Raw genomic sequence first — 20,668 nt, 5'->3', positions numbered from 1 at the left:
CTATTTTTAATTGTAAGTGAAAATTGATATCGATGAGAGAGTGCTTGTGATGCTATGATATCATCAACCCATCTAAATAACATGTGTGATTAGAACTGATATTACTCTTTCGTTTCAATTTTGAATTTCCGATTTCTCTTGGTGTTTGTCCATTTTCAATGAACTTTTTGCATATTGTCTGCATCTTTAATATTAATGTAGGCCTACAACAAAATCAATTTGAGGTATAACGTCAGTCCCTGACTTTCGGATCTTCTTCTTCTTCTTCTTCTGATTAAGTCTGCCTCCTTCAATAGACTGAAGATTCTTGCAGACTGGTGATATTTACATTATAATACAATTTATTTACAGATATTTACAAGCACATAGAAAATTTGACGAAAATACTAGCCACTGTGATCAACCGTTAGACGGTTTCGAAATGATCCCACAGATGGCGCTGAAACATCATCATTCCCGATAAACGTGATGGACGTGATGTCTGTTGTATTTTTAAGGGAATTCTACAGAAAGGGGGTATAGGGAGATTTTTAATTCCTCAGAAATCAACTAAAATCCGGAACTTTTATACGAACAAAACACCCGTGAAAATAGCACAATTTATTACTAGTAAGTGGTGAATGCGAAGTTGTGTTGTTCGCTTCACAATAGTTGCGTGCGTGCGTGCGTGCGTGCGTGCGTGCGTGCGCGTTTTGACGCTTACGTACGTCACAAGAGATGTGTGTGGAGTGAATGGTGATGCATAGAGAGCGCACTGCATATGCGTGCGATACAGATGACTGTACCGTATGTATGCGTACCCGTACAAAAGGTGTATGAAGCGTAGAGAACAACCGTCGTTAGGAAAACGGCGTTGTTGACTTAGTGGATCAAAAAACGAAATATCACACCGTTTGAATTGATCATTATTATTCATATTGACACTTCTACACATTTGGGCAGTGCATCGACAATTACAGGTGAGATTGAAGTTATCAATGTTCACTGATTTTTATTGAAACATCAATGTGCGTGTGCTTGATGAATGATTTTGCTTGTGAAGGGGCTTTGTCGTGCTCACCGGCATGTAGACTGATGTGACCCCGTTACTCCCCGCGTAAGCTACTAGTCCCGAACCGTACATCGTGAATTCGAAGTGGAGTGAGTGTTGTGTTCAGGAAGGCTTTGTAAATTTGGAAACACTGAGGTCACGTACGTTTGCTAGCTATTTTGGTATTCGTATGCAGCCAGCATTTGTTTAATCTTGAAAATGTGCCTCATTTCTTCTGCCCTAGCCCCTCTGGTTCAGTCTGCCTCCTTCTTCAATCTTGAAGATTCTTGCAAACTTTAAGTTTAATTTGCATACACACTTGCCATAAATTTAATTTGTAAACAAAGACAGAGTGTTCATATATCAATCCATGAAGGTACCACTGCCAGTCTACCAGAATCTACTAGTGAATGTAGCACGAGCATGAGTAAAATAGCTTGAGAAATGTGCTCAAACCCTTGACCGAAAGATCGGTCTGTATCTGGTCGTCTGGATATGTTCCGCGGAGACTGCGTCTGGCTTCACGGATCCCCTCCTAGAGTCCTAGATATAGTGTCTCCGGAGGAGAGTGCTAATGCAGGGCTCCACACTAACTTTTTTATTTGGTGGCTCGATGGGGCCACCTAAATCATCAATTTCAAATTTTTGGTGGCCCGAGAGAAAAATTTGGTGGCCCCCAATAACAATAAAAAACATTAAAATTCCTGCTTTTTTTTTGATGAGTCAAATATTTAAGTTTTATCATAGTAAGAATTGGAAGCTGGACATATCTACTCATAAACAATCCTCATCACACTCGCAACACTCACTCTCAGGCACTCATTCAGTCCTTTTCATCCATCCTTTAAACAAATTTAACTGCTGAATGGTAAGACTAAGTATAAATATTCATTGACAGGCACATGGGTTGCAACATCTTAACATGAATAAATGAAACTTTTCAAAAAACTTTGGTGGCCCGAGGTGGGCCAACAAATTTGCCCTTTTTTAAAATTTGGTGGCCCGACTTTCATTTTTGGTGGCCACCGGGCCACTGTTAGTGTCGAGCCCTGGATAATGTCAAAAAAATAAAAGACTCCTCCAGACAGATGGATCTTTCTGTCTGCTCAAACCCATTCTTTACAGGAATCTGGTACAATTTACTGCTGCCAGGTGCCCGTACCGCACTGTCAACTCGTAATGTCTTATTAATCACAATATAGAAGCTATAAATGTACGGATAACAAATGTAGACAAGAGTGTCTGCATACTGTCTGGCCTATATTTATCTTCATTTGCGTTATGCTGACCAGAAAAATGACCTTGGGCCTGATTGAAAGATTTCTCTCATATATGATAATAATTAATTAATATATAATATATTTATTTACAAGGCCTATAGGCTATACATGTATTAGATATTTTTCTGTGTCAAACTGTGTGTTTTTTTGTCTTATGTACCTTTTCTGGCATAGTATTGTGCTTGTTTTGCTATAAAACTCCTATGAAGAAGTACATAAAAGTTGTATGTACACCGTAGCAAGCAAAGCTGAGCTCATTGTCACTGGATTTTGACTTTCGCCCACCCCATTTTGGTGCCCTTATTAAATGTTAAAAAAAAGAAAAGAATTGTGAACCAAAATTCAACAAACATGTACAATATAAATTAACTTTTGTAGCAAACTGAAATGGCACTTGACTTTATACATCCCCTCTTTCAGAAATAATGTCATCATTATCATCATACCAATTTTTATCCAGGTCTGTCCCAGAGAACGGGGATGGCTGGAATTACCTCACAGCTCTCACAGCAATAGCACACACCTACTCAATTCTCGTTCTCTCTCCCGATTTAGGGCGCATCATCCTTTCTTAAGCCAACCCTCACAAGCTCTTCCTTCACCTGTCCTACATTTTCTTTGGTTGCCCTCGCTTTCTTGGCTCATTCACTTTAGACTCTAATAGCATTTTCTTTAAGACATCATCCTCATATTTCCTCAACACATGAAGCACCTTCATGTGCAGCGTGGATTGATTTAATGCAGCAATGTTAGTAGAACATATCAGTAAAAGTTTGAGGCAAATCAGACAATCTGTTCAAAAGTTATGAATTTTTACAGAGTCTGCACAGTCACTTCTTTTTTAGAAGACTTCTACAGTTTATGATGTCACGTGTGTAAAACGATATAAGGAAAATATAAAGAGAATTTCACAAAATTTCATTTTTGGGAAAAAGTGCACACATTCCCTCGACTTGTCACTGACATACAATGTACCTGTTACAGGTAATATTATTTCCTAGAGCTGCCTTCTGAAAGAGACAAGTCATATGTACTAATCAGGGCCATCGGAGAGTTTTCAAAAGTGGGGGGCCCACTTCCGGGTTTGTTCAGCTGACAAGCAAAAAAAAGGTATTCAGCTCATCTTTCTCATTCCGCTTCCGGGTTTCTTCGGATGACAAGCAAAAAAAGAAAGGTCTTCAGCGCACTGTGCTCTTCACGGTCTATATTTCTTTCTAGTGCCACTTACGTACTTCCGGGGTAAAAAAAAGTGGGGGGTGGGGGGCCAAAGTGGTGACGCCTTATGTATTCCTTTGTATGGTGCAAAAAAAAAGGGGGGGGGGGCCCGAGCCCCCCGCCGGCCATGCTAATGCGATAAAAGTGAAATACATGTTGAATTTTCTACAGGTACGGTACAATGTACATTTTCTTTGTATCGTTCTACACTTGTGACACCACAAGCAGTAGTTAGTCTTCTAAAGCTAATCCAGTGATGGCTGTACTGAAATCTAAAAAAAAAAAAATCATAACTTGTGAACAGACTGTCCAATTTTCCTCAAACTTTCACCGATGTATTGAACTACATTGTTGCATTCTCTCTCAAATCACAGCCTGTAAAGTATGAAAGTGAACTTGTCCTTCAACATGTATTTGCCACATACACATGTAAACAAATCCATAGAATGTGTACTTTTCATGAAAAAATGAAATTTTGTGGAATTTTCCTTACATATTCTTTTATTGTTGTCCAAAATGTCTTGAACTGCATTTATAGTCTTCTTATCCAGCAATGACAGCACAAAAACTGTAAAAATTCATAACTTTTGAATGGATTGTCTGATTTTCATCAACTTCCCCTAATGTGTGATACTAATATTGCTGCTTTCACTCTGTCCCCATTTTATTTGGGCTTTGGTTTCCTTTGACACAAGGCCTTGTAGAAACAAGAGAAAAAAAAAGAAAAAGAGAGAGAGAGAGAGATGAATAAACAAAAAGCAGAAAAAAAAAATAGATCAAGTACATTGTATGTGTATGCTCTGACCTGTCGGGGACCACTGCCCTAGTGTAGGTCCATAATCTCAGAAACCATTCAGGAAGTAGTTAATTTTCCTCTAGTTCCTGTAGTCATACTTGTACATGACACCTCTCTTGGCTTGTGTATGTTTGTGTGTATTGTGTCTGTGTGTGCATTTTTTGGTATCTATAGGCAGGTCACCTCCCTGGTATAGGGCATATTTTCCTCATATTTCTTTAGATTGTGCCATTCAAGAGAGTATGCACAGTAGAGATGTTATCCATCTGCAGAGTAACTTCAGTGCATGGTCATTAGTTTGTATCAGCAATCTTGGCCATTTATTTTTGCAGTATTTTTTCTTCAATTCATAAACTTGGAAAGTGAGGGAAAAAACTTCAGTTTTTCTTCTTTAGGACAGGACCACAGGGAACTTTGGTATTTATGAGTCTACTCAACTGCAGTCATAAATTTTGGCTGTTCTGACTTCATTGACTTGACCTGGTAATCTTTGATATACAGTATATTGCTGCTGGAAGTTGCCTTCATCCTGAATTTTTGTACTCTGACACACTTTCATGGATCTCAATAGTGGTTAAGCAGTGTAGACAAAATTTACTTTTTTTCTCTTTTGTTGTTGTTTTGTTTTGAAGTGCATAGAAATGTTATAACTTTTAAAAAACATACAATATACTTGAAAATTTAAAAAATATTGAGTTGCCTATGCCAATGGCATGTTTGTCCAAATGCATTTAAAAAAGATCTGTGAATAGTGCAAATAATACATGTACTTCAAGTTTCAGTGAACATTTCTAGATGAAACTGAATTTTTGTTGATCCTTTTCTGTATTGTATATTTGTATGATACAGAAAATCGTATGTACTGTACATGTGTACTTGTGTCTGCTGCACCAAAGTCATTCCTTTACTACAACTGTGTCTTCATTGTGCAGTGTTGTAATCAAGGGTAGGGTGCAAAGATTACACTCTACAGGACTAACTTTTTTATGTAGCTTAATATAAAGGAACGTGCACTTTGAGAAACATACAGTGGAAAAAAAATAGATACTGCACATGCAAGCATGATAAGTAATTCAAACATCAAACTTCTTCTCATGAAATCAATGTTGTGCCAAAGACCTCAGCACCACTACATTATTCCTACCGTCGCAAAGAACCTGAATTGCAAATTACCTATTTGCTAGATTGCCAGACAGCAACTGCACAAGGACATCTCTAGGCAGTAGACAAACGGAATTAAAAGAATTTGGCCACTTAATGATGAACATAGAGTACAAAAAACAAAAACAAAAAATGAACACGTGACAGTTCTGGTTGAAATCAGCTGTGAATACACTCCGTATACAAAATGTACCTTCAAGTGTAATACCTTTAAATTTAATGTTCTGTAATATTTGAAAATAGCTTCTTCTTTTTTTAAAGGGAAGGCATCACATTGTACAGTACATGTACAATTTGTCATGCTTACAATAATGAATTGATGAGCTTTCATTGTGTAGAAACTCCCTGGTAGGAACACAGTCAGTGACACACTGTAGAATAGAAAAGGATTTGTACAACAGTAGGTCGTACAGTTTGTATGCAGGTTGAAACATAATACAGCAGCGTACAGCATGTGCATTTTACGGCTGTAGATCGTGCACAATATCTTAATGTGCTGATATAAAAATAGTGTAAAGTTACGCACTGCTATTTGAGAATTTGACTTTGACAATCCAGATAGTATGTAAGTTGCAATTTATCAACAATATACTTTAAAAAAAAAAGGTGGAAAATACAATTTTAGACTCCTGCGACTGCCTACAGTGTAGCATTGTATTGATAGGTTGATAGAAACAAAATGTACATGTACTTGTACATGATTGATTAAATTTGTCAATTGATTGGATCTGTATTCAGTCTGGTAGTTGCTGTATAACTGATGTTAAGTACCGTACTGATTTTGATACAGTACCTTGGTACATTGTGACCCTCTCTGTGTGGAAAGAATCCAGAAATACTGTACATTACCGGTACATGATTTCATTATTAATGACGAGAGCTTGATTTGTCTTTGAAGCGGCCATCACAATTTATCATGCCCATGTGATTTTGTTTGGAAGATGGAAATAGCAATGATCACAAACAAGACTAAGAGAATGAAAAGTGATTTTAAAATTTCTTGAGAATGCAAAAAAAAAAAAAAAAAGAAAAAGCAACAACATGTTTTGTGCTTCTCAGTTTGATTACATTCTGATGCAGGCAACAAATAGTGAAGTGTCTGGCAACATGATTTTTTTGCGAATATGTATAGCCAACAATTTCAACATCTATCATTATTGCAGGATTTGACTTTGAGAGTCTTTTTGAGGATGTGGAAAAATGTCATGTAATACTTGGGCCGCAAAAGTTTGATGCAGGTCCTGAAAGCCAATGAAGTGGGGTACAAAAACTGCATTGGCAAGATTCATGTTGGTGAAGGGTTAGTGGTGAAAAGAGCAACATGGGACAAAACTGCAAATACAATACCTTTGCAGGGAGGGGTGTTTTTGGGGGATGTCTTCCTGACCTTGATGATCTTTTTTTCTTCTCTGTTTGTATGCATTGGTAAACAACAACAGCAGTGATCTAGTTTGACGCAGTAGGAGGTAAAAGGGATGGGCAAATGCACAGACTGTCTCCTTGGCAACGCCACCGAAACTCTGCGTGATGCTATTCATGCATTAGAAAAAAAAAAGGGGACATGTACCCGGTATTTGTTTTATATTCTATTATTGCTGGCATTTTTTTCTCTCTCTTTTGGGGGTGGAGGTGGGGGGTTGGGAGAAGCTTGTTTCGCAGATTCCAGTGGTTAAATGGTTTCAACCTTGACTTGGAAATGACACATGCTACCTGTTGTGTGCCATTTTAAACTGGATTAATTTTACAGTGTGAAAAAGAGGTGTCTGCAAGAGACAGCCATTGATGTTTGATACAATTGTACTACAAACTGTACAATGTTTACGCTAAGTCAAATGATGTGCAAGGCTGTTTATCATGTTATGTTTTAGCCTGTTGGGGAAAATATGGAAGGGTGGGAGATATGCTTTACATTGTACATATGTGTCTATACATATGTATGCAAATTAGGGTCAAAATGAAAAATACTTATTACTGTGTATCCATGAATACATAGCCTGTTGCCCCAATATTTGCACACATTTAGACCAGATGAATTGAGTCATTTTCCAAGATGACAAATTTTTGATAACAATTCTGAAGTATTGTTAGTCCGATTCCCTTTGATTTATGCTTTTTGTGGTGTATCACCTAAACTTGTCGCAGTAATGAGTTCAAGTCTAGTTATACATGTAGTTCATATACATCCTGCACTTACAATGTACTTGGTTTGTCAAGATTCACCGTAGAACAGTATAGGGAGAGAAGGGAACCCAGCTGGTCAAGTACAATGTATGTGTCTTATCAATTTTCTTTTTTCCTTCCTCAGCAGGAAGGAAGAGCATGCATTTGAGTCAAAACTCCAAGGTCATGTACAATGGAGCATTCTAATGTTATTACAAAATGTGATATTGTATGCTTGATGGTTGCAGTTAATGAAACAGTGATCATCTTAAAATCTATAATGCTATCTGGGCCCTGTTTTATCAAAAGATGAAATCAATTTAAAATTTCCTTAAACACAGGCTGCCATAGACGTATTATAGAAATCAACTTTATAATCAATTGAGTCTTCATAAAACAGGGCCCTGGTGATTTTATAATGAAGATGTTTGGAATGATCTCTGTGATAATACATGTACAGCTGTATAAAGTAGATCTTTTTCTTTTTCTAATAACAGATGTGTTCATAATTGATCAGGTACAGAATTATTGTTGGGTAGTGAGTGAAGAATGAAAATGGAGGGGGGGGGGAGGAAAAAATATCATCAATTTTCCTAGAGGACTATTATGAAAATGTGTGATTATCTAGAACAGTGTACCAAGATGCAGCCCCTCCCACCCACCCACACGCATCTCAATGTCTACCTGCATTTAGTGTTATGATCTTTCACCTCATAAGATTTTATTGTGTCTGAAAACAAAAACTGGAGGTTGGGGAGGTTGTTCTGGCAGAGACAGCACATGGACTCATTTTGTACAAACACCCTCTATTGGCATCAGAGAGAAGAAGATTCACATGTTGTTAATTAATTTGGCATAGGGCTGTATGATGGAAACATCTCTAGTGTAGGCTTTTGTTCATGTGTTATTTTTTTATAGAAAAAGTGAATTCAAAATGTTTAATATAGTTATGTCTTACTTCCCTTCAAGGTCATACTTTGACTCTCCTTATTATCACTACAGGTATGACTAATAAACATTGAAAAAAGCTCCCAGTGAAAAAGAAAAAAAAAACGATTATAAAAAACATCACACTTACAAAGGAAAAATTGTTTTTGTATACTACTGGGGAAAGTCATGTGCAATGACATGGCATTTTGCCACAGTTACTGTTAAAGTTTGTTGTTGTTGTTATCATTAGGGAGCCTGAGTTAACAGCGCGAAAGTTCATTGAGGTTTAGAGTTAATTTGATGAGAAGCCTGGTGAAGGCTGTTGGTGCGGCTGCCTGCCGGGTTCACTAATGCAGACAAAACCTACAGAGGGAGCTTTTTTGTTCATGTGTATGGATGTACACCATACCATGGCATAGCACTATACAAAGTTTGAAATCATTTATGAAGAGAGAATTCTCTACAAATTTATCAATAAATTAGTAGTATCGCAGATACAAATTTGTAACATGCGCAGTAGGCCTTGCCAGTCGCCACTAGTTCCAACTTTCTGATAAGAATTGTCACATGACTTGAACTAGGCGCGTTACGAACACATGAATAATGGCGAAAATAGCAGTGAGCTTGTATGGAATGTGTCACAGTGACATCACTTAATTTTCGGCCCCCTGTATCGTAGTGTATGACCCAGTCATGAGAGCAGTGCCAGCGGTCTGTGTACTATCACTGCACACTAGACTTTGCGCATCACATGAGAGATCAAATACTGGAACAGAACTGTGCGTAGCCAAAATGACAACTAAAATATCTGCCGTTATTTCATAGTTGGTATTATGTATTGAAAGGCAGTGGCCAATCACATTCTGTGAGCATTACAAAAAGCGCCCTCTTTTGTACTCAAAGTCTGGCAATATTGCAGAGTTCATGTTCAAGAATACCAACTATTTGACTAAGTATTATCAAATTAAGAGGTACGTGTTGCTGAAATGAAGAAGAAATTTGGTTGTTCAATTTAAACATGAATTTAAAAATTCAGAGATTTGTACATTTATCCATACTGATATGTAAAGGACCTAGGCCTAAGGCCTGCACATATTTGTTGAATAATTTACTAGGCAATTGAAAGTTGAATAAAGTGTTATTAGGAGCACAGGCATTAGACTTTCAAATTTAGCTTCAGTTATATTTACATTGCATGGTCATGTGCAGTACTGTAAAACATGAAATTTTAGCGGCATGAAATTTTAGCGAATTGGAACAGACAGCCTTTTTCACGGCATGAAATTTTCCCACAGTGCCTCTGGCATTCAACGCATATAGTGTAGACAAGAGCCTTCGCAAGCATTTTAATTTCGTGAATCTTAACTCTTGCAAAATTCACGAAATTAAAATGCACACGAACATTCTCCATTTTACAATATTGGTTAATATTCTATCATTACCCGCGGTACATCATATGAACTGCAGAACTGGCATAGCCTGTTTGGAAACTATTTGCCAATTTTGGTATAACATGTACATTTGTATATATAGCACGCATACAGAGACTCCAACTCTTCCGCTTTCGACGGGAGATCTCCCGCCGAAAGCCCATATTTGCAAAATCTCCCGTTCTCCCGCCCTGTCTCTGTGTCTCCCGCTTGAAATGATTTCTTACTAAATGTCATCGTATGTTGAAAAATAAGCCATTAGATAGCACGAGAGAGCATCTAGAACCCTAGAGCTTCCAGGACCCGTAAGCGGGCCCTGGACCCCGGCCGTAAGGAACTTCGCGCTTCGCGCTCGTGAAGTGCGCTCCAAGTTGGAGTCTCCCGTTTGCTAGGGGTATTAAAATATCATATTTCAGATGAAAAAAAAAATGCTGACATCAATTGTACATTGTAGATTGCAAGACATGAATGAATTGCTTTCAAAAAGAGGAAATGGAAAATACACATCAGCAGTGTACATTATAGATCAGACATTTGAACATTGAGGCTTCCAAGAATGCATTTGAACTCGGAGGAAAGGGGGGGGGGGTAAGAGAGAAAGAAAAAAACTACAAGTTTGAATGCATCTTTGTGACTAAGCCAGGTTCTAAACCAATGTCCAAACAAGCTAGCATGGCAGACTATTAAAGTGCTGATTTAGTGTCCTTTAATTCACTAGCCCTATATTGTACAATAGTGATACTACAAACACTGAAGATTATAGCCTTTTGAAGGTAATGAAGACACAAGCTTAGAATTTGAATGAGAATGGGTCTTTCCAAAAGATTATCCAATAGACACAGGAATTCCTCCTAGCAGTGTGACTGGTATTATGTAGCAAGAGGGTTTGAATTGAATGGCTTCGCCGTGATCACAACTCAATGCCTTTTATTATGAATGGGGAGTGTTTACAGTGTACAGGTCACTGTACGATTCAATGGGGAATTATTTGGTAGACCTGCATCTTTTAAACTCATCTCCTTCATTGTGTGCTTGGGCTAGTATTAAAACTGCTTTTAAAGGAAACAGCAGCTGAATTGGTCCCGTGGGCTGCTTGCTTACTTTTGTAAAAAGGCGGCAAACGATTGTGCTAAAAATCTAAGCATCGGATATTAAAGTCTATTCTTGATTTGTAGATCAACATACAGCTGTACTGATATAGGCCTATAATACCCCAAATTGAGGGACTTTTGGTTTGAGGTTAGTCTGACTTTGAAACTGAGGTATAATGCAAAATACATGTACAATGTATGTCATATAGGCCTAGTTGCTACAGGCACTTTTGAATAAAAGAAGTATTGATTCATTTTCTGTTACACACCACAGTTGTAAAAGGAAGATCATTGTATGTACTTGTCTTAAGTGTATGTGAAGGAAAAAAATAAAAAGAAGTACAGCTGTGGATCCAGTGTTCTTCTGAATGTCGTGGTCATGTTTCATCTCAAAAGTCAACAAATATGCTGGTATACATGTAGACTGAATGCAATTTACATCCTGCATTGAAATTGATATTTTGTTTGTACGTCTCACGGTTGTTGTTTCATTGTGCAGTGAAACCAAGGCCATTTTTACACAGTTTGTGTATATCCTGTGGCGTGGACTGCCGGGTCAGTCTACTATGTTGATGAAGAGCAATAATACAATATTTACTTTTCAAGAAACTAAGAAACTGTTCACTTTCATGCTACAGAACTTTTAAGTCTGCTGACTTTAATATCAGAACACAGTAAAATTGAAGTAAACGACATCACTGTGAAATAAGTAAGCCTAACCTATAAAAGTATTCCTAACCAAATACAGAACTGTGACATACACCTTGTATGTCATGAAAACAACCCCAACATGAATATCATTGAATTGATGTTGTATGGTTTATTGCGTTGCATGGCATCTTTTGTTGTGACTATGACTACACCATACACCTTCCTTTGCTTGCCTAGATGTCAGCCAACAAGCCCTTAATTACACTAATCACCAGTTTTATAATCCTTGAAGGTGGTCCCCAGCCGTTATAGGCAGCAGTTAATGATTTATCTTACAAGCATTTCTCTTAATGAGCATGCTCAGCACCTGATGTGTAACCACATATGAAGGGGTGCAGTTTTCTCAAACCTACTTGTTTAGCACAGAAGGATAGCGTGCCGTTTCAAAATCTAAAATCATAAGTTCAGGATAGCTTGCATTCAGAAACAACAGTGTATGATTTGATGCAAAATCTGTTTTGCTGGTATGCAGTACATTGTATGGAAATTCACAGAGATTAAAACTCCGTGTTCATTTGGACTTGGTAGTTTTAATAGCCATTTATAAATGAACCAAAGGTAAAGAAAGAAAAAGTTCTGGTCTATGGAAAAACTTTCTGTTTATTATACAGTTCTCGATTGAAATTATTCAATTCATTTTGATACTGATTCATGAAATTTAAATTCATTTGCATATTAAAGACCAACCTAAAGATGGAGATTTTTGAGATGACAACTTTTAGATAATGTCGAAATGTGATCCCTCCTTCAGTTCTAGTTGAGGAGGGCTTTTTGAATGCTGATATGATGAGTATTACACTTATCTACAATGTCAGTTCTAACCTATTTGATATTCCGTGGTTCTTGTACGATGCATGGAATATCAGATACTCTTTAGTTCAAGTACCTGAACCATAACATACTCAATTTTGCGTACTTTTTTTAGAATAATAATTTTCAAGATTATGGTTCTTTTTTTATTTGTCAAAACATGATTTTACTGCAAGGCAATTATTCCTTTTTGTGTCTCTGTTCAAAATGCATCTTAAAGTACCCAGTTTTTTATAGGATTTTTTCCCCACCTTCTTCATTTGACAGTGGCTATACTGTGATACATCATACAGTATTTTCTTTTCCTTTGTACCTTATCGATTACTATTTCATAGATTGATGCCATATTTGGTTAGCTGTTCAAACTGTTCAGTCCGATGAACACGGTACAGTGTACGATATGTATGAACAGAAATGAAGGAAGCACTGTGTACAATGCCATCAAGGCCTGATGATGAATATGATGTGTCTAATGGCATGGTATGGCCCACTCTATTCACATCCCATGGCTTAAGAGCCTAGGGAAAACAAGTATGAAGACAAAAGACAGAGGAGCAAGAGAGAGACGGGAAGAGATTGCATCGCACTGGAAGCTTTTAACAGTAAATCGCTCCTTCTATATGGCTGGCGGGCAATGTTGCCGGAGTTTTCTGGCTTTCATCAGCTCCGTAATGGCTTCTTTAAAGGAGCACGCTCCATTGTAAGCAGGCTGTAGTTATTGCTCAGTGGTTCAGATGCAAAAAAAAAGACAGACATAAAAATACAATGTATGTGGGGCTAGCAGTAGCACGGTGATGGAGAAATAGCATCCACTCAATCAGACTCACCTCTTCAGGCTACCATATCTCATGTGTGTATAGAACTGTCAATCTACTGATCTGCACTTGGCAGTGACGTGCAAAAAAGAGAGAAAAAAGTAGAAACAATATTATCAACATTGTTGAGCATATACAGCTTTACAAACTATTCAGTTTTCATATGTGTAAGTCACACATGTTGACACACTAGAACAGCTTGATGATGATACTGTCTAATATTGTTCATATCAAGCAATTGCCTTAGAATCATAATCTGCAGGTCATTGATAGGTAGCCGTCAATCAATCGCTTTGGTTTGAAGGGTAATACAACTCAGAACACAATTTGAATTTAACTCCTCATGTTTTTTAGCGTTGATTGAAGCTATTGTATTAAACATCAATGCTGTAGCTCAGACAGTGCATATAACATCTCTTCCATATTTACATGTAGATTTGCTTCTTGCATAAATGAAGTTCTTCGCTGTATTTTTCTTGCACATTTTACCAGATATTGCACATCACAGTCATTGTCATACAACTGGTGTAATCTTTCATTTAGGACAGTTTGTTCTCTCTCTCCCTCTCTTTCTCTATCTCAAGTTGCATCGTCTGTATTTCTTCAGTCAATCACTCTCTGCTTATATCAATATCCTCTTTTTTTTAAATTCTTTTATGCTGTATTCCGATATTACTCTTTTTGCTTTGTATTTCATATAAGACTGAGCCTTTCTGTTCGCAAAGCATTTTAGAGTTCATTCCTGTTCATTATGCTCTTAATTGCTTTTGTTCTGTTCATCTATAAGGTTACCTTTTACTGTTTATGTTCGGTTATCAATACTGTTACAGTTTGGTTATGGTTCTGTGTATCCTTACTGCAATGTCATTATTACCTGGGTTCACCTGAGTAATGAATGATATATATATGTATGTGTCATCCAAGACAAATTGCTTGTGTCGTTTGATTTCTGGCGTCAGTTATATTGGCCTACATTGTATTATACACCTTGTTGTACGTACTGTATGTTTCCTACCAGAGTGATGTTGCACACTGCCTTGTGCGATACTTTGCAGCCTCTTTGTGCACCAATTACCCTAAACCTCCTCCGTGCCATATGGAGCTCCCCATTTGGTGTGAGCCTCTGGGAATCGCGTTAGTGCCACGCTACAAAGCCAGGAGTGACAAATTGTAGGGCATTGCAAGGGAATAATGCGTCACCGAAGTGGGGGGGGGGGGGGTGGGGGGGGAGGGAGAGGATTGGGAAGAGAGAAGATCTTGAAAAGAGAGAGGAAGGGAGAGAGTGCTCTGACCGAGATGCGAATGCAAGATTGAAGAAGCAGCCGGCGTGACCCTGAGAAGCGTGCCATTCTTAATTGAGGCAGTGGTGACAAGAGCATCGGACTGTCGCTGAAACAGCGGGCAGAAATTAGTGCGCACCGATTGTAATGAAGTAGAAGTACACCAGGGACAACGGTGCTTGGTCACTGGCGTTGTGGATGTGAGACACTATTAAAAGAAAATTCATTTAGAGAAGTTTGTCATTTCCCTTAAAAGATAGTGACATTAATTTAATTCTGAGGGTAGCTTTGCTATAAAGATTTTAATTTTTGTCTGTATGAACCTTGCAACTCTGAAAGTTTTACTGCATATGACGTATTGGAGAAAGATTCTATGAAACTGGTTACACATTAAATCTAAACAAAATTAAAATCCCTCCCCCCCCCCCACCAAAAAAAAAAAGTTGCCAATATTTTTTTTTTTACCTCCACCAACGAAGGAGGTTATGATTTCATCGGCATGTGTTTATTTGTTTGTCTGTGTGCAAAATAACTCAAAAAGTTGTGAATGGATTTGGATGAAACTTACAGGAAAGGTTAAGAATAACACAAGGAACAGATGATTAAATTTTGGTAATGATCTACCATCAAAGATCTAGTGATCTGAGGTTTGCATGTAACGCACACTAATGTGCGTGCTTTGCTCGGACGAGGCACCATGCAGCTGGAAGCTGATGACGTACATGTTACAAAAGGCTTCTATATTGGGAAATCGGGCAATTTTCAGCATGCATACTGTACATATGAGTGGACATCACTGATCTCCTTTGGAGAACAAGATCAGTGGTGGAAATGAGCTGCTTGGAGGTCTGGGCGCTCTCAGAGCGCTTCTCTATTTTTTTCATGTATTTTTAATGTCATCGCACAACTCAGTAAACAAAGTCCAACAATTTCTGAAAGTGAGTCACCATAATATCTTTCAAGGGGCCATGCAGTGCAAGTGCATGGTGACTTGTATTGATACATAATATCCAGATCATCTCTTATGTGGTCAAAAGAGTATCTAAATATTTACCATACATTGTAGAGATATTTTTTTTCCTTTATATTAACTGGATATTGTACAGACATGCCCACAAAAACCCTTGCAAATCAAGATTCTTTCGATAACATCATCTGTCAATCAATGCTATAGTATTAGATATGATTAAAAAAACTCAAAAATACATTGAAATGCCCCCCCCCCCCCGATCGAGCATAACTTCCAACTTGCATGTTTTCATACGATGTCTTTGTCTTTTCTTAATATTATGTATTAAAGAGACATTGAAAAGTAATAAACACATAGTACTTGTCAAGTTTTCTATTCCTTGATTGTGATTCTAATTGCACTTGTTCTACAAAAGTGCTTTCATTATGCTAGAAATAAATTCCAGGCATGAGTTCACTTTACCCTTTAAAGCACTCAGAAATTGCATTCTTTGCCTGAATGAATATGGTAATCTTCATCACCGTTTATGAGATGCTCTCAAGGTACAGAGGCTTGAACATAATGTGCACACAGCTAATGTAGTGATGTTCATCAAGCGAAACCCAGGCATGGGTCCTCATTATGATGATTATTTTTTAAATATGAATGCCTTTCCTGTCATGAAAAATTGGCTTGTTCAGCCCATGAACAGGCAAACACTTACAGTGTACTTTGGTTGGAATTCTTCTCCTGAATGACATGGTATCAACAGTGCAGCCAGTCTCAGAGACCAGAATTTTTCTGGATAATTTGTGCAAAGTATTGCAGAGTTTCTCTCGAAGTACATACATTCTTTCTTCACATGGTGTAGCTAGTTTAAGGATCGTGTGTGTGTTCTTTTTTTTTTTTTTTAAAGATACATAGTGTGTTTAGGAAGTGCCTCACATACTGAGACATGAACAAATCGAATGTATAATAAAACCTTTTTTTGAGACTATGAAACAAAGAAAGAGAGTTATAGTAGATAGCTATAGAAAGAAAAAGCAACAATTGCAAGAAAAGGACATACAAAGTTGTAATTTGAGTATTGTTCACAAAGAGAGCATGAGGGACTATTACATGCAGAGCATTAAAAAAGAATTTACATCAGGAAATTCCTTCTTTTATTTTGGCGTTTGGGCGATACTTCTAGCAGACAAATACCCATTAATTCAACCTGCTTAACAGTGAGTTTTGGTTGCCCCGGGCAAGTTGGCATGTGGGTTCGTACAGCACCCTCCATACTGTGTAGTGATACGCTGAAGCAAAGACTAGAAGGAAAGTGATGAGGGAGTGTGTAATTGGAATACAAGTAGCAAAGTAATCCGTCATCACAGGAGCTACATACAGAAACCATTTTTTTCATACCCTGTGCAGTGTAATTGAATGCAGATCTCATGATGTACGGTACTGTAATTGAATTCAGGGACCAGAGGAGATAGGCGGTCTGTCTGTTATCTCCCAGGCATCTTCTTTCCTGGGGAGACACCGAAGATGATATGATATGCTGACATGCTTTTAGATATCAATATCTCTACCATCCAATTGGGGTCTACTTCAGACTGAGGTACACTTTACCTCGTGGAGAGATTGCATAAAAACTGCATGTCCATAGGCTAGTGATACAACAAGATTTTATGTCTCGTTTTCTCTATGTTTCGAGTCTATGTTTTGATGCTCTTTGTAATATTAATAAGCTGAAGTGAGAAATTGAAGTCTTGAATCATTTCTCAAGTCTGTTGGGACCACTACATTCAAAATTTGTTATCTTCATCTTCTCACTGTCATTCTTGACATTATATGATTATTGTCACTAGTGTTTATTGTTTGTTTTATTATTATTATAATCATCATTATCACCATTATTATCATTATGAATATAACTATTGGAATCTTGAATCACCGAAATGCACAGATTTATGAAACTAATTTGAAACACCTCTGTACACCAAACTATGAAGTTGCCAGATGACTTTTTAAACATACTGTTTAGAACATTCCCATTGTTGTTTTGCAAAGGAGTCATAATATGTTTTTTTCAATGTCCACAGTGTGTTCTGCATTTCTATTGTGGAACCCTGTTTAAACGAAGAAAATACACTAATGACCAACAACAAGGATTTGTGATTTGGTTTTTCCCTTCACAGTGAGGATATGAAAACAAAATAAGAATTGGTAGGTAAGATACTAACACTAACAGTGAAAGCTGCATATTCCAGATGCATGGAACTAACTACATTCTGATAGTGTTTACAATAAAAATGCATATATTATGATGTCAGTCCTCTGTGGGTAAAGTCAAAAGTCAATATCCCACAATCAGGCAGAACAGACATTACAGGGAGAGAAACCATGTTGTTATATTACGTAGGCCATGCAATATATCATTCTTTCTGCATGCCTGTTTTCTTTTCCATCTGTCAAGCCACCAGCGGTCTGACATTTCTCCCAGGTGACAGATCTTTTCACTGCCAGCCTTCTATTTTTTTTTTCTCTCTCTATCTCTCTCTGTATGCTGCAGCGTGACGCCCTGAGCCGCAAGAACAAAATTTAGCATCATGGTTGGAAGGCGGTGAGCAGCCGGCTGGTTCCATCTAATTCGCCCAGAGCCATCTGCCGCTCATCCGCTCGACAGTCCTGACGTGATGAAGGCGGGAGAATCTCTGAGAGTGACAGAATGCCTGGTGTCTTCCACGGACAGATGCTCTCTTTGCCGAAAGGTGAGTTGTGGTTGATACATTGTGTGGTTTATACATTGTACTTGATATGGTAGTATACAATTCATCACATTCTGCTTTGATTATCTATCTCATTGTACACTGCACATGAAAATGTGCCCTCCACCAGCTTGATACAAGAGTTTCATTATTTTAAAATTATTTTAATGAACTTTAGTAAGACTTGGAAGAATGGCGATTTCAGTGTAGAATGCCAAATGTGTTGTGAATTTCACAAGACACTGAATTACACAAACTTTTCTAACTTTCACCTTTCGCTCTTTTTCCCCCAGTGGGAATAAGAAGAGGAATTTGTAAATCCCTGCTAAGCCTAGCCTTCTAAATCCCGTGGATTATAATGTTCATGCAGTAGCATCGCCAGCCGATAAAGCTTAGCGAAGCCTGATATTAATTCAGAGACTTTATCTACTCATGTCATTGAGGTATAATAAAATGGAATAGAAAAGGTGAATAGATTGATTGAGAGAATGTAGTGTGTTAGAATAATAGCATTCATTTATATGGGCAATGCATCGACACAGATTTAGCCTGGGGCTTGACAAAAACAAACATTCGACTGGATCAACATATCACTTTAGACCAACACATTAGATGATATTACTTTCAGGGCTCAATGAAGGTTTCAAATATCTGGTTAATGAAAACATTACTTGTAGCTGGAATAACAGAAAGTAAAACTCTGCAGGTACATAATTAACTTTTGACAGTCGTACATTGTACATATGCGTAAGGCCACATCGACAGTCTATGTACGTTGACATGGAACACACATTTCTTGTCTTGGACAAATGCCATCATATCCCATATGCCTGACCGCTCAAGGGCTTTTATGGATATTTCGTTTTGATGCATACTTTCAATGCCACATGGAGCTGTAATTCAATTCACTGATTGGTATAAACAGGAGTTTAATGCTCAAGAGGAATTACTTCAATCTAATAGGGTCTGTCATCTGAAACTTCAGGATGAAAAAAGATTTAAATGGTAGTATTTAGTGGATTAGTTTGCCAGATAGTTTCGGCAGTGGGAAATGTAGTTGTTGGGGAAGACTGTTGAGAATTTGATTGAACCTTTAATTACATATTGGCAGTTTTGAATGATTTTATGTTGATTAGGACAAAAAGAACATTATGAAGGATCAATGAAAAGTCGCTTAAAAGGGATGGCTAGTAACTGATCAGTGGGAATGCTGGGGGATGATTGTTCCAATCCTTGTGGGATTCATTTAAGAGTACATTATAAATTATCTATTTTTTTGTGAAAATTATTTGCTTCAAAATGGTCTCATATTCAAGTAATGTGCAGGATAATGTTTCTAGGTAAGCATGCCTGTACAGTGACGGGGCAATAAACTGCACATTACTTGAATATGAGACTGTTCTGAAGCAAATAATTTTCACTCAACAATAGATATATAATGTACTCTGGAATGATTCCCACAAGAATTGGAACAATCATCCCTCAGCATTCCCTCTGATTCCCACTGTTCAGTTACTAGCCATCACCTCTATGACTGTATCAATACTTTGAAAGGTAAAAGTGTATACTGTGTACAATGTATGGGTGTGAATTGTGAATGTGGTTTTAATGGCAGTAATGAAGGTCTCTGGGGGGGGGGGGGGAATAAATCTTTCGTTTCTCCTTTTTTTCTGTCCCTGTCTAATCTCTGGATTATGTGTTACATGTTGTTTTCTTTCAGTGTAATCTCTGAATTAGGCAGAATCTTTGCAGAACTTTGGTCTGTGTTTTATGTATTGCACATGTGAGAAAAAAATAATGTACAGTATTTTTGCATATTTGTGTGTGTCTAAGTTATAAAAAATATGTTCTATATGTTAGGCCTTACAGTGTTGTATATGATCCGATGATGCATATTTTGTGTTGATAATTTAACAGATGTGTAAGAGATGAAAAGACAGCCATGGCTGGATCAGGAGGCTCCTATGAAGATGACTTTGAAGGTATGTTACTTCCTTGTTCCAGCATCTTGCTTTATATCACAAACTACAATGTTCATTCTTAACAGTCCCAGTTGCAAGAACAATTTTTTTTTTTTAATATATATATTCCCGGAGATGAAATGTGATTTGCTTTCTTTTTTATGGTGTTAAATTCTGTGTTATTATTTTTACGAAGCGGTCAATCAAGATTGTGTGAGTACAGCTGTATGTGCTGTTTGAGCGACAGATTGAAATACAAGCTTTCAAAAAAAAAGTGCTTGTTAAAGTCAAAG

At 37.5% G+C, this 20,668-nt stretch overlaps 1 protein-coding gene across 1 annotated transcript in view; it reads left to right on the top strand.

Annotated features, from left to right (window-relative positions):
* Positions 1 to 819: 819 nt before the first annotated feature.
* LOC139744630 (uncharacterized) overlaps positions 820 to 20,668 on the top strand; it is a 44,047-nt gene continuing 24,198 nt past the window's right edge. The window contains exons 1-3 of the mRNA XM_071655063.1: positions 820 to 959; positions 18,219 to 18,417; positions 20,332 to 20,396. Coding sequence (XP_071511164.1) covers positions 20,357 to 20,396 — 40 coding nt within the window. The 5' untranslated portion in view covers positions 820 to 959; positions 18,219 to 18,417; positions 20,332 to 20,356. The remainder of the gene's footprint in view (positions 960 to 18,218; positions 18,418 to 20,331; positions 20,397 to 20,668) is intronic.

The sequence above is a fragment of the Diadema antillarum genome, unplaced genomic scaffold (genome assembly GCF_040938485.1).
Source record: "Diadema antillarum isolate AM-2024a unplaced genomic scaffold, OU_Dant_1.0 scf00000035, whole genome shotgun sequence".
NCBI classification, from domain to species: Eukaryota; Metazoa; Echinodermata; class Echinoidea; order Diadematoida; family Diadematidae; genus Diadema; species Diadema antillarum.
Note: the sequence above shows the minus strand (reverse complement) of the source record. Positions and strands in the feature narration are given on the sequence as shown.